This window comes from Glossina fuscipes, unplaced genomic scaffold (genome assembly GCF_014805625.2).
Source record: "Glossina fuscipes isolate IAEA_lab_2018 unplaced genomic scaffold, Yale_Gfus_2 0, whole genome shotgun sequence".
Lineage (NCBI taxonomy): Eukaryota > Metazoa > Arthropoda > Insecta > Diptera > Glossinidae > Glossina > Glossina fuscipes.
In genome coordinates, this window is record NW_023998414.1 from 43,850,917 (window position 1) to 43,864,448 (window position 13,532).

At 34.1% G+C, this 13,532-nt stretch overlaps 1 protein-coding gene across 2 annotated transcripts in view; it reads right to left on the reverse strand.

Moving 5' to 3' along the window:
* Positions 1 to 13,532, reverse strand: part of LOC119644579 (protein tweety-2-like) — a 61,650-nt gene that overhangs the window by 16,367 nt on the left and 31,751 nt on the right. For both annotated transcript variants that reach the window (XM_038044175.1, XM_038044176.1), the window contains exons 4-5: positions 11,328 to 11,505; positions 7,991 to 8,085 (exon numbers count right to left, since the gene is read on the reverse strand). In XM_038044175.1, the coding sequence (XP_037900103.1) occupies positions 7,991 to 8,085; positions 11,328 to 11,505 (273 nt within the window). The remainder of the gene's footprint in view (positions 1 to 7,990; positions 8,086 to 11,327; positions 11,506 to 13,532) is intronic.

Genomic DNA, 13,532 nt, shown 5'->3' on the forward strand with positions numbered 1-13,532 from the left:
GGTTTTTCTCGATTCCATATGTCAAACGGTGCATTAAATATGAATAACACTCGTTGTATATTGTTTTCCATTTTTGTAGATAATCAATGCCAATTATTGCACGTGTGTCTCTAACAAAAAATAAATACTCTGAACTTAGCAACATGGAGCACGATTCTCCCCTTTCAAATTATTATGTTACCTTTGTGTTATGAGATATCGCTTCACGTTCATTAAGATAGCCTTACGATTTTATTTGTTATTTTCTGTAAGCAAACGCAGCGCAGCGCACGGTTGCCTCGTCGTTATTTCAGTCAATATGCGATGCAGATTACCTGTTCAGTCAATGGCCGTTCAATGCTATGTTACAGCTTGTTTTTACTATTTCCAACTTGATCAGCTCGTTTGGATGACCACTGCGATGTTTGCATTAACACCTCGTATAACCTTGTATTTCAATTCTGGTTAAGCAATCTTTATGATCCTTGAATGTAGCTAGATTTTGATATTGGTTCGATTGAGAATTTTTATTTGAAAGTATTGTTTACCGATGGTCGAATATTTTCAATGCTCACACAGACCTCTGAAGCCGTTTATTTTGACGGGTGTCGGACAGACGCTTAACGACGTAGTCTGTAACGGGCTGCAAGCTCAAGTCTCGTGCTTCCGATCATACCACCCTTTTCTGTTTAGGAACACTCCCAATGAAAACCGATGTAGAATAGTGAATTGGTCTATAAGTTTGTTATGCCTAAGTTTAGATCTATGTAAAGGTCTATAGCCAAGGATCCTCTCGCCCCATATATATATTTTTTAAACTTACTAACTTTATTAAATGTGCAAAAGAGACGCCATCACGCATATCCATGCATATGAATCTAAATCCGCTGGCAATTGTTTACAGTCTGTGTATCTATTTCCGGTTGTTGTCATAAATATTGGCGTCGAATGTTAAAATTCAGCTCGCTTATCCTTAGCTGATGATCAAAACGCGAGTTTAAAACTGATCGTGATTAGCAATCAACTGACGCGACCGTAATGGAAATATTGCAAATACACGTAAAAAAGGTTCAAACAGAGCAGTTCCATTCATAATTGTGGCCTATTATTTGTATTTATATGTGTATGCATAAGATTCTCCTTAGGACGAGTATAACTTTTTTTGCGCAAAAGTTGGAAACACTGGAGAAGAGAGAACTTTTACAAATTATTTGCCTTTCGAGATTATTGAAACGAGAAAGCTGAACTAAATCAAAAATATCCAAAATTTATATGAAGCCAATTTGCTCTATATACAGTCAGAGCCACAAGTATGAAAACAAACAATCAACGTAAGCAGTCGAGTTGCTGAGTAATGACGGTACACACATATAAATATTTAGATGGTAAACGATGAGACACATACTTCTTTCTCTTCTTCTTCTCTTTCTCTCTTTCTGTTTGTTTTTAAGAACCGATGATGATTTATTGTGAAGGGCTTTCTTTTGTGTTGCGACCGGTAGGTGGCTTGATGTACGTGTATGCGCTTTCTAAAGGAAACTGCTTAATAAATTTTAAATGTTTTTTAACACACACAATTTTATACGTTTCTTTATTTTTTTTTTTTTTTTCTATTTATGGTAAAATGAAAGGGAGGATTGTAAAAAAGGCGAAGAAAGTTCTCAACTTGTTACATATAAAAATGTAAAATAAATAAATAAAAAGAAAAAATAAAGAAGAGTTTTTCTTTTCATATATGAGCGCACACACGCACATGGACTTGGATATTTTAGTGCTATTTATTTTCCGGTTTTCCTTATCATCTCAAAGTTTAAGCGCATTTTCTTTTTATAAAAACGTTGAATTTTTTTTCAAGCCAAAGCCATTCAAATAGAAAGACTTTTTTGAAAGAAATGTTTACTTGTTTCTATATTTCTTTTACAGATAGTAGGTAGGGAAGTGAGAGATAGTGTTGTCTGATGGGCATAAACACATGCACGTGGGCTTCTCTCCTCTTGGCTTTGCTATATGTATATATGTGTATGTAAGAAAGTGTTACGAAAAAGATGTTGCCTTAAACGTTGCCTGCATTCACTGATTTTGACGTTCGTGTATACGTGTGTTCCGTTTTACTACTGCTGCCACTGCATTTCTATGTATATTTCTTTGCATTTTTTGCTGCAACTCCGCACCTAATAAATATTCAGTTTGTATTGTATGACACATTTCTGTCTGCTCAAAAGTATGCTAAGTGCCGTTATAATTGTGATTTGGAGAAATGCCTTTGCATCTGATTTTATGTATGATTGCATGTATACGATGGATGTCATTGCATGTAGACGAATGCCATCAGAAAATGGGTCTGTATTAATATTTTCACTTCGGTCGCAATATCTAGATATGCATGTAAGAGATGCTCTCGTCGCAGCTTAGAGGCGATCAGTTAACTTTTTTCTTTCATAACCTTCTTCTTTCCCTTCAGCAATTTATCATTTATTATTTACACTTTAAAAGCCATGTGAATTGAGATTAAAATATGAATTTTGAAACACGTCGTGACTTTCAAATATAACATTTTAACGTACACTGCCGCCTTTCGATTTAATGTATTTCTCGGACCTATTTTGGTATTAAGTTCATGAATTGTGATTTTTAAAATAACATAGACTTTATTTAGAATTCTAAAAGATCTTTAGATGAGCCTATATTTTTACAATGTTTGGTCTGACAATATTTTGCATACGTATATAATCGCTTTTTAAGCAATACCGAATTTCATTGCGACATTCTTATGTTAATCATTACTGACTTGTCCTAATCTTTCTGCGAGTCGTCATCTGCATCCCCAGATCAAGTATCATAGATTTGTGTTTGGTTTAACCATTTGTAAAAGTCGATTGACGCATAGAATACAGACGCATGCGCAGATATTAGACGGACAGACATAATGGGCTGATGGATATAATGAAAGGTGCGTCCATATCAAGCTAAAAAATGAAAAAGTCAAGTTTCTCTGAATAGTATCAGACTGCTAACGAAGACTTAAAGCAGATCTTTCGTTATAACTGTTTTTATCGCAGTTCGCACACTCTCGAAACAGACGTAAGGTAGCAACGTGCAAACATAGAAACAATTTATAAATTGCAGCACCCGAGTTGAACGATGGTGCAATTTTTCTTTTGTGTAACATATGCGGCACATCGACATATGAGTGAAGAGTATTCCCTTAATATTGATATCGATCTCTAATGTACGGTTGTGGGGCAATCGACTTACATGCCAGACCGAGTAATAAAAGTCACGACCGGCTTTCGTATGAATGAGAAGCCTTATTAAACAAGGAACATACATTCAAAACATTGCCGATCGCTAAACGCTTTCCTATCTTCAACAGATGAGATATGTGAGTTTCGTTTCGTGTTTTGAGGCTTTGAGGAGACGCATTGTATTAATATCGTCGAAAGAATGGAAGCGCTACCCACTGATAAGTGGTGATAAGTTATTTGTTTAGAACAGCGGTAAAGGAAAGAGGGAAATCCTAGCGAATACTTCAGTACAAGTACCATTTCCTGGTCGAGTTTTGCAATGTGAGGCCAAATGTCGTCGTACTTGACACTCTTTCACAAATCGCAAACAGTTTTCATATCGGTTAATAGCATTATTTGTTGTAGGCGCTCGGTGGCAGCACTAGACGCACCAAATTTCATTAACGGTTCTTTGTTTTTTACATTTCCGATATTGTGTCGCATCTTGTCTTTGAATTGAGTATTAAACAATCAGACTTTCCCTGCCTGGTTTGTTTAAAACTTCGCAAAACTGTATTTCGGCGGGCTGGCTAATGCTGTTGCATAAAGCTAATGGATAGCTTTGTAACTTCTATAGGGAGAAGTTACAATTTGGCAAATGTTTATTGATAAGCTAATCTCTTAAGTAGACCGATGACAACTTATTTATATACTTTAACTCTTAATTATTATTATTTTTGGATCAGAGCTGGTTCAGCCATTTCCTTGACCCTATGTTTGTGCAATGTCTCTCTTTCTCTATTGTCGAAATAATCAACCTTGAAGACATTCAAAAAGAGTGGTTGAACTAGAAGAAGACATATTCAGTTCTATCAACAAAAAGCAGTCAGTCAGAAGATTTTTCCGCCTGTCGATTAGAAGTTAGTTCTGAGTTAAAATTTTAATAGATTTACTTGAAATGCTACGCACACAAGATTCGTTCTCTATGGCAAAGATGGCTGTCTTAATTTTACTTTTTTAATCTTCATCTTTTTCTTGACCGTTTGAGTACCAAGCAGCGCGATCGCGCTGTTTAGGTTTGATGTCGAGAAATACCAAGCGGCGCCATAGCGCTTGTTTAATTTTATGTATTTAAATGCATTTAAATTGTTTGTTAATAAATATTTCAAGTTTGCTCCACAAAAATTATAGAAAACACAACACCAAAATAGAAATTTTTATTTTGTAATATATTATTGCACTACTGTAGTACTATTGTAATTGTATTGCGCTCGACTTCGACAATACGTAAGGCACCGTCAGTTGTCGACAATGCTCGAAATGTGCTGGCTTTTCTCGACATAAAGTCTAAACAGCGCGATCGCGCTGCTTGGGATTTTTCGAGAGTGTTTTTTCAAAACCGTCTGGTACTCAAACGATTAATCTATATCGTCGGATTTTGCAGTTTGCTTATTCCATTTCCTCTTTTTTTCTATTTTAAATCCTATTAAATCATTATTTAAATCACTTATGCTATTAATATATATATTCAAGTAATGGAATAAAAGTTATTATTTTGGATTAACGTAACAAAATATTACAAGAAAACTACAGACTGTAGTGAATTAGATACATTACTGACTTAGTTAAAATAGACAGGAACAACCCTATAAATATATTAATGCAGACACACGCAGAAACTTCTATTTAACTGAAAACTTTAGAAAAACCTATGCTTGTAATCATGCTTGAGAGGTATACATATAATGCAATCATACATTTATGCACATGCATGCATATAGCATGTACAAGCACATATACTTGCAACTTTTCAAATGCACATTTGGTATCGAAATTAAACTTCCTCGTTTCTTTACAAACTTTACATAAAAGTATCTAAACATTTGTGTATATGTGGTGTATACGAAGAAGTAAACCTGTGCATAGTGTAGGTGGTTTTTTATTGCTATATACTGTTTCATTGTTAATACTGTTGCTGCCGTTGTTGTATGTTACTGCCGGTCGTTGGCACAAATTTCCGGTTTGTATGCGTTACCGAGACTTTTGTTGTTGTTGTTGTTGTTTTACAATACAAATGTATTTACATTGAGGTGTGTATAGGTATTTGGGCGTTTGTATGTGTTTATTTGTGTGTTTGTTTGTGTGCGTGTACACAACTGTTTAAAGGGGTTAAAATAAACAAAAACTGGTTTTTCGCTTTAAGAAACAAACGGAAGAAAGAAAAGATAAAGCAGATCAACAGCAGGAGCGGGAATAATCATAAAAATTAAGAAAGACGTGCGACAGTTACTTTAATGAGATTTTTTTTTCATTCATTTCTTTCGTTTCTTCATCTCTTTAACCTTTCAGAGAATTTTTCTGAAACTTTCGTCTGCACATAAGCATGCACATCCACACGTACAGGCACATACGAACACAAACGCATATAACGCAGTTAATTCTTTGCATAGGTAGACGAAGGAAAACTTATGTAAGGGAAACTGAAACTTTGTTTTGCAAATTTCTTTATATTCCAAAAAACTAAACCTATTTATTTAGGATACACCTTACCCTGTACGATTATATGTGTAACAATGAATAATGATGTGGTATTCTCTTTGCATAGATATGTGGCCCAAAAAAAAAATAAATAATAATAATATATATCAACAAACAAAAAGCATACTTCCTGTCTGACTTTGTTCGTCACATTTCCGTTTAATAGCAGAAAAACGGCGTTTTCGCTATAAGCAAGGACCATGAACCGAAATCCTTCTTACAATAATTATTTTAATTGTAGCAAACACATAAACAAAAAATTTTCCTTTTCTTTGAAATTGCTTCATTTCTATAGCTCATGTGCTAGTATTGTATGTATCGGATGATTGCCTAAACTTGTGCCTTTCTTTAATCAAAGTCCAGTTCACTTTTCATATTTAAAATGGAATTTATTAAAAATCAAATATATGCCAGTTTGGTCGATAATCTGGTAAAACCGTTACTACAGAGCATTTGCGATTTCTGTCGGAAAAACTGTATCAAGTTCTCCTTTGAAGTCAGCATCACACGCTTAAAAGAGTTCTGCAGAGAGCGAAACAATTGATAATCGGGCATGACAAGATTTGGTAAGACGAAGAACATAAAAATTTCAGTTTGCGCTAATGAAGAAGGGGCTGTGTGCAGATGTTTGTAGTGTGGCATTATGGTGCAATTGGATTGAAACTGTTACCGGCCCATCTGGTTGAAATTGCACACATACATATACATTTCAGCGTACCTCCAAACTTGGGCGATGGATATGAGAAATTCCTTTCTTTTTTTTTGCGTAATAACAAGAAAGCTTTAATAATATTACGATAAATAATTCTGCTGACTGTGTGTGCCGTGTTTATCAAAATGAATTTATACATTAAGAGAGGAAGGGCGGACGTGCGTGTGAGAGAGAAAGAGAAAACGCTGTAATGCCGAATGAAATGATAAGACATAGTTCAAAATATAAAACACGGAAAAAAATAAATAAAAAATAAATAAATAAAAAGAAAAAATGAAGTAAAAGAATAATATTCGCATTACAGTGATTTTTAAATATCACAGCTCTTGAAGGCGGAAATATTATTTAGATTGTAAAGAATGCAATACATATAAACTCCTCGTAACGTTCATCCTGCATAATCCAGGAATATTTGTATAAAATTTCAATTAATTCATCGTTTCTCTCTCTGTCTCTCTCTTTCTCTTCTGCAACCGAGCTCGCTAATTTCAATGGACTTGCAAGTGCAGGTAGATTCTATCTACAAATGGGATGTACGTTACTTAGATTTCACACATAAAAAGAGAATGGGAGAAGGGAGGGAAAAGTGAAGAAAGAGATTTCAAAAAGAAATTATTTTCTACAACTTTTCTCAAATTGTTTTCGGCTATTAAAATTGCATATTAATGCAGGGTAACGTGTTCACATTGTTGAGACTGAAATAAAGAGTGAAGTGAAAAGTTTGGGTTGCCTTTCACCCAATAGACGGCTTTGACAGATAGCTTTGGTTTTATGGTTTGGTATCGCCCTAATACCAATACCTAATGCAATTCAAATAACCTACGGACTGTTCAAACATCAAAAATTAATCACGAGGAAAGTCGTCGCCTTTCATCACAACAATGAGTGTAGACGACCATACACTCAATGTCCTTGTTATGCACACATCCACTGTATAGCAACGACTTTGCTCCGCTTGGATATCATTCATTTCTCGCTCTTTACAGAATTGCGTTAACGGCGTAATGCTTCAGAACTTCAAAAAAGTCCTGTGGCCTGTGTAAATTAAGTCACTGCTTCGTCCAGAAATAAATTTACCGCAGAGCTGACAAGAGGTCATACCAATCGAATTGACATCTATTTCTTTCAATAAAATTAATTTGAAATTAAAGTGCAGAAAATTATGTTTGCACTTTGTGGCCCAAGCGTTGTAACATTTCGTCTTTATACAAAAATAATAAATGTATTACTTATTATAAGAGAGCAGTGAAGCATTGCTTTCTTGTATTAAACATTTCTATACTATGATGATATGAGACAAACACGTAACAATGAATGACATTTGTTCATTTAATTTTAATTTTCTTCTCGTTTTATCGATTTTTTAGGCAATTGTTTCCAATTACTTATCATTGTTCGCCCAGTTGGTGATGACCTATTTTCTCTATGAAGTGCAATTCCCGTATGTTGTGCATGTAAAATACGATTTACTTTAATAATCGATTTACTTACGCACACATATATAAACATTTTTGTACACATGTATTTTATAGCTTACCTGTCGTTTTAGGCTTAATACAAGTCCCTCAACTTGTTTACCGGAGCTGAACGCTTGCAATAAACCGTTATGAAAGTCATCATTGCCATAGAGTCCTACAGGGAAAAAAACAGACAGAAAGAAAGAAAGAAAGAAAAAAAAAAATAAAGAAAGAAAAGAATGAATAAGGCGGTATTGAAACCTACGGAAAATTTCAAATATTACTTCAATACTCGTTTAGCATACTTTAAAGTTTATGTCAATAGCTTTTAGTAAGTTTTATCCTTTCCTTTGCCTTTTTGGCAAAAGAAAAAACAAATATGCATTCCATCATTCCTACCATCAGCAATATTCAATTAAATACAAGTCGAAACACCATACAGTGCACCACGGCCTACCATTAAATACCGTGCACCACATGCAATTTCATCGTATTCAATTTCATCAAGGTACCTGAGACTTGAGACGGACAGACAAAGTGAGAAGCTTGAAAGGTGTGCTCAAAGTTGTTCAAGTTGCTCTGGGTGTTGCATACATCCGCGCAAACTTAATGTACTATTCTATCGCAAATGATATAGGGTGTGCGTATGCCATGATTATTGAGAAGCTAAGTTAAAAAGCGCGTGTGCCCGTAAATGGAAATGATTTGGAGTTCCCTGTGCCAGTGTTGCCCAAAAATACCGACAAAATGTACTAAGCGGTATAATGTAGAGACACCTGCTCTGCGATTAACTGTCCCTACTGACACAGAACATGAAATATAAGAGATTGGAATCTTTTAAAATATAGGTCTAGGCAACGAAGTCATTATTTCACGAGCTGTAAGTCGGAGAGCAACGTCCTGCTAAGTACGAACTCCTCCATGGACAAATCACTAAGTTTTGGGGCAGAAAATCAGCTAACACGGTTCCGTAATGCCTTCATTTACAATGGCCTACTTGCACCTAGGAAGCTAAATTAATAGACGGCATCGGGAACAAAAACCTTTCAACCGAGTTAAACAAATTCAAGTTGGGCCTTCCAAACCTATTTTTAATAATTTTATGAAATTTGGTATGTTAGCAACAAACGGCCAAACTAAGAAATGTCGCCTATATTCAGCTATATCACGTGAATCGTTACGAAAATCCCTTGAGATGTTAACAAAAATATTTTACGCCTTCCAAATTGGACGAGGTAGTCTCCCAAATCCATCAACATTTTTATCTAAACTACTGAACAGAGCCCTATTAAGAGGCTTACAGAGCGATGTCAAGTAGATGATAGGTGTCTTTGCTAATTAAATTCGATTTTTCTTTTCTTTTTTTTTTCACGTCATTATTTGAACTGACCCTTTTCCATCTCTTTTTCATATGGTTAATCCAATTAATGTCAAATTCAAATTCGATCCATTTAGCTTATCACCTGGAAATGTTCATTTCTGATGATTGCGGGTTGCGTTGATTTATCTTAATTTCAAAACAGTTTAATAAAAAGGTCTTCAATGCTATCATCTTTAAGTTCCTTTTTTTGCACACTTTTTATCACTTTTCGTAAATTGAAATTGCTTTACTTGCCTTTAAGTTTTACATCATAAATAATATTTCGAACATCACGCTTTCGTTAATTGACTCAGTAGGTTATCTAATTATACTAAATTATTCGCGTATTGCAATATTATCATTGTACCATCAATGTATTTAACGTTTCATTTATTCTCCTAATTGAGAAAATTCAAGTTGGAGGAACAGATTTCGCCAAACTCTAAGCCAACATACAAAATAGGAATTCTGTTAGGTAGGCATAATAATAATATGTCTCAAAAGTACGGCATGACATAGCAGTGCCCGATGGGTATTTTCTTTTTAAAGCAGATAAAAATAAGTTTAGCTGGTTACAGCCGAGCAAGGCCGACTACTTACTAAATGTCATATATATACGCTTCGATAGAAATAATTCTCCTATCTATCGTATACCTATCAACTCGTCATAAATGCTTACACCGAGCGGGAATCCTGACATAACGGATGAATCATTATGGTCGAAATATCGTAAGGAAAATTTTCTTGTTGAAGAATTACATATTTCCCATCGGTTTTCGGGAGAATATCATAATATAATGGCTTTCGTTGACTTCGTTTTCGAATATTTATATGGAACGAGATACGAAAAACAGACTTATGTGACCCCGTTTACGTTTTTCTTGAGTTAAAGCAGATTCTCTTAGCTCTTAATATTTTATAAATTCCTTGTCGTATATATAACGGAGATATAGAAATATATTTTTTAAGCGTATATATATATATACCTATATATATATGTTTGACTGTCACTGTTCCTGAAAGGATAAAAAATGTAGAAAACGAATAATGGCATAAAGATGAGATGTTATATGAACGATTGTAATAATAAGTCAGTGACAATATAAACATATGTAAGTCGCTACCATTTATACGCTTGACATGGCACAAAGAGCACTGCGCTTTGTATTCTCTGTTCTGAGCGTTCACTATATATATATCACATCATTTCGATTTGCCCTGCTAATGTTGTCGCAACTAGAAAATGCTGTTACTGAAACTGATGCGGACGCTAATGTTGATGCTGACGGTAATGGTGACGATGGTGGTAGTGCTCGTCGTAGTGGTGAAGGTGGCTTGTTTTTTTTCTGTCGTTTTGATCTGATATCGCTAAACTGAAAATTATGATGATTGTTAGTCAGTCAGTCAGTTAATCATTCAGTCATACAGTGTTTTTATTAATATACAGATAGTGAATTAAATAAATAGAGAAAGATAGATAGATAAAAGGCCACAAATTAGCTGTTGTTAGTGTTGTTGTCATTCGATTTTTTATAAATATTTTTCAAAATTTTCATTTTTTATTCTTTATGGAATCAACGATTGCATAACAGAAGACTTCTTCTACTGCATTTTCTGCATATTCTCTACTTTGTATACATATATATATATATATATATATATTTTTTTTTTTAATATATATATATATATATAGAGTTGGCTGGAAACTCTTGCTAAAATTAAAAACAAGAGCACAAACTGAACAAATAGGTAAATTATTGCGAAAGCATTAAAACAAAACAGACATGGAATAAATTTAGAAGAAACGAAAAAAAAAAAAACAGAAAACAAAAAACAAAAAATATACACAACACAAAATAAAAACCAACAATAGTTTGTTAAACAATTTCGTAAATAAAACCATTTTAGAGAAAAAGATGGTGATGCTCTACTTAAGCTGCTTGGTTGGCGGATTAGTTGGCTCCGTGAGTGCTGTTTTCGGTTTACTTATACATGCTGTATATATATACTGTCTCGTTGTGTAACTTGAGTTTCTTGTTTGCTTGTTTGCAACTTACCTAAACCTATGGAGGCGCATGTCATCAGTGTGATTATCACTAAAGAACAACTTTGGCATCGTTGTGCACTGGGTTTGCGGGGTTTGCGGTCACAGCAACGTGTCAGTAAATACAATAACAAACCAAACAGAGATAATATCAATAAACCGGCGGGTATTGAAGCCAAAATACCCAGACTCTGTAAGTAGGTTTAAAAAGAAAAGAAAGAGAGAATGAGAGAAAGAGAAACAGAGTGAAACGGTGTAAAAGAGAGAGAGAAAAAAAAAATAGTTCATTAGTGTAAAATTGTGCAGCAATATTTCTTCAAATATATACGTATTTCGTTGTGGTAATCTTTCTCTAAATTTTCTTTCGTTTGTATTAAAGACAATGAACTCTTCTTATTAGTTATGTTGCCGTTAAGTGTTAAAAAAAATTGCATTTCCAGTCGTACAAATTTTGGTATTCCACAGAAGAGCAAAAAAAAAAGTTTACTTTCACTTTTTTCTTCTTTTTTGAGAAAATGCAGAAATAAAAACAAATTTAACTGCTTTTAAATTAATAAGCATTTTGCAGATCCTCTTGAACTATTCACAAAACACTCATCCATTCAGTTTCACGTTTATTTAAATGGAAAATTCATTATCAAAGGTTAGCCTAAGAAGTCTTTGTAACAATTTTTTAATTTTAGTTTTATTCACAGAATTCCATTGAATTCCCATCCTTAACTCTTTAAATAAACCGAATTCACAATTAGGGATATATATATAAATAACGTCTACTAGTATGTGAGTGAAACGCTACATGCTAGTAAATTAATTTAACAGGCAATGTGGCAAGGAGTGCTTTAGCGTTGCATGTAAGCAAGAGGTTAATATTCGGCAGTGGTGAGATTTTTTTTATACCCATTTATCCTAAAAAACACAAAAAAACCTAAAAAAAAAAAAAAGCAATAACGAGGAAACGAGATTTTCATACTTTATAATATTAAAATGAGCGCGTCATTTACAGGATGTACGTGGAGATTTTTGTTGTCTGTCTAGTGCAGTTTAGGAGTAATGTGAGGCAAGCAGGCGTTCCGTGCCGTTTGACCAGTTTGCTTTGATCTACTTTCAAATATTGTAGCGACATCCTCGAACGATGGAACACGTTTGTCACAGATACATTGATGATTTAAGGAAGGTATGTTTAAATCGATCGATGATTTGATGCTGATGACGAATATATGTATTTTATGTGGTCTCTGACCCCATTCATTCTTCCTGCTTGTTACAAATATTTTGAAATAAAAATGGCCGAATGCTTCGATGCTAGGTAATCGACGTTTTCACTTTTAAGTGTAGCAAAATGGTGGTGGAAAACCGCGAGAGAATACAGAATTGTTTAAGCGAATTCATAATCAATTTAGAAAAGCTTTATGGTAAACTCTTAACTTCTTGGTAGAAGTATTGAAAACTCAATGCTCTATTCGACGGTTGCCTCAAAAAAGCTACACAAAACTAGTTCTATTCGTGTGTATTAAAGACATTTAAAGGGTAGGCAGGCAGCATAAATTCCCAATAGGGATTTATTTGATGTAGGTAATTCCTTTAGTGCGTCTGGAGAAAAGCCTGAGTTTTCAAAGAGAACACTCATTTCACATATTCCAGAACATTTAAAAGCATCTATAAGGAATAAAAGTAATCATCTCCACGAATTCGATTCCATCATGACGGACTAGATTAAAAACTAAATATTTGTAATTGTCCGTTCATGATACATTTAAAGCAATTAATTACTTAATAAAGGTTTTTTGCTAAATCGATCTTTTTGACAGTTAATGTGAGCAGTATTTCGTCTATTGAAAAAAAAAAAATGAATGCTGACCTACCCCAAGGGTGCCTTCACTTCCGCTTTTTGTATTCAATTTACACGCTCCATTTTAGCAAAGCTAACAGCCGACATGCTACGTTTATTTTAATCAATGCTATCTAATGCGATGCTAATGATGTTTAGCAGTGGAATGGAAAATTCAGATTAGTCCATCTAAAACAATATACAAGATAGAATATTTCAAGGTTATGAAGATAAATTGTAATTTAATTTGTAAAGTCACCTACCGTTTGAATTTGTTTTTTTTTTTTTTAATCATTCGACAGATGCATTCATACAAGTTCACGTGATATAGGTGAATCCAGGTGGTATTTTCTCAAATTTGGGTCTTTTTCTATGTCTATTTTTCTATAA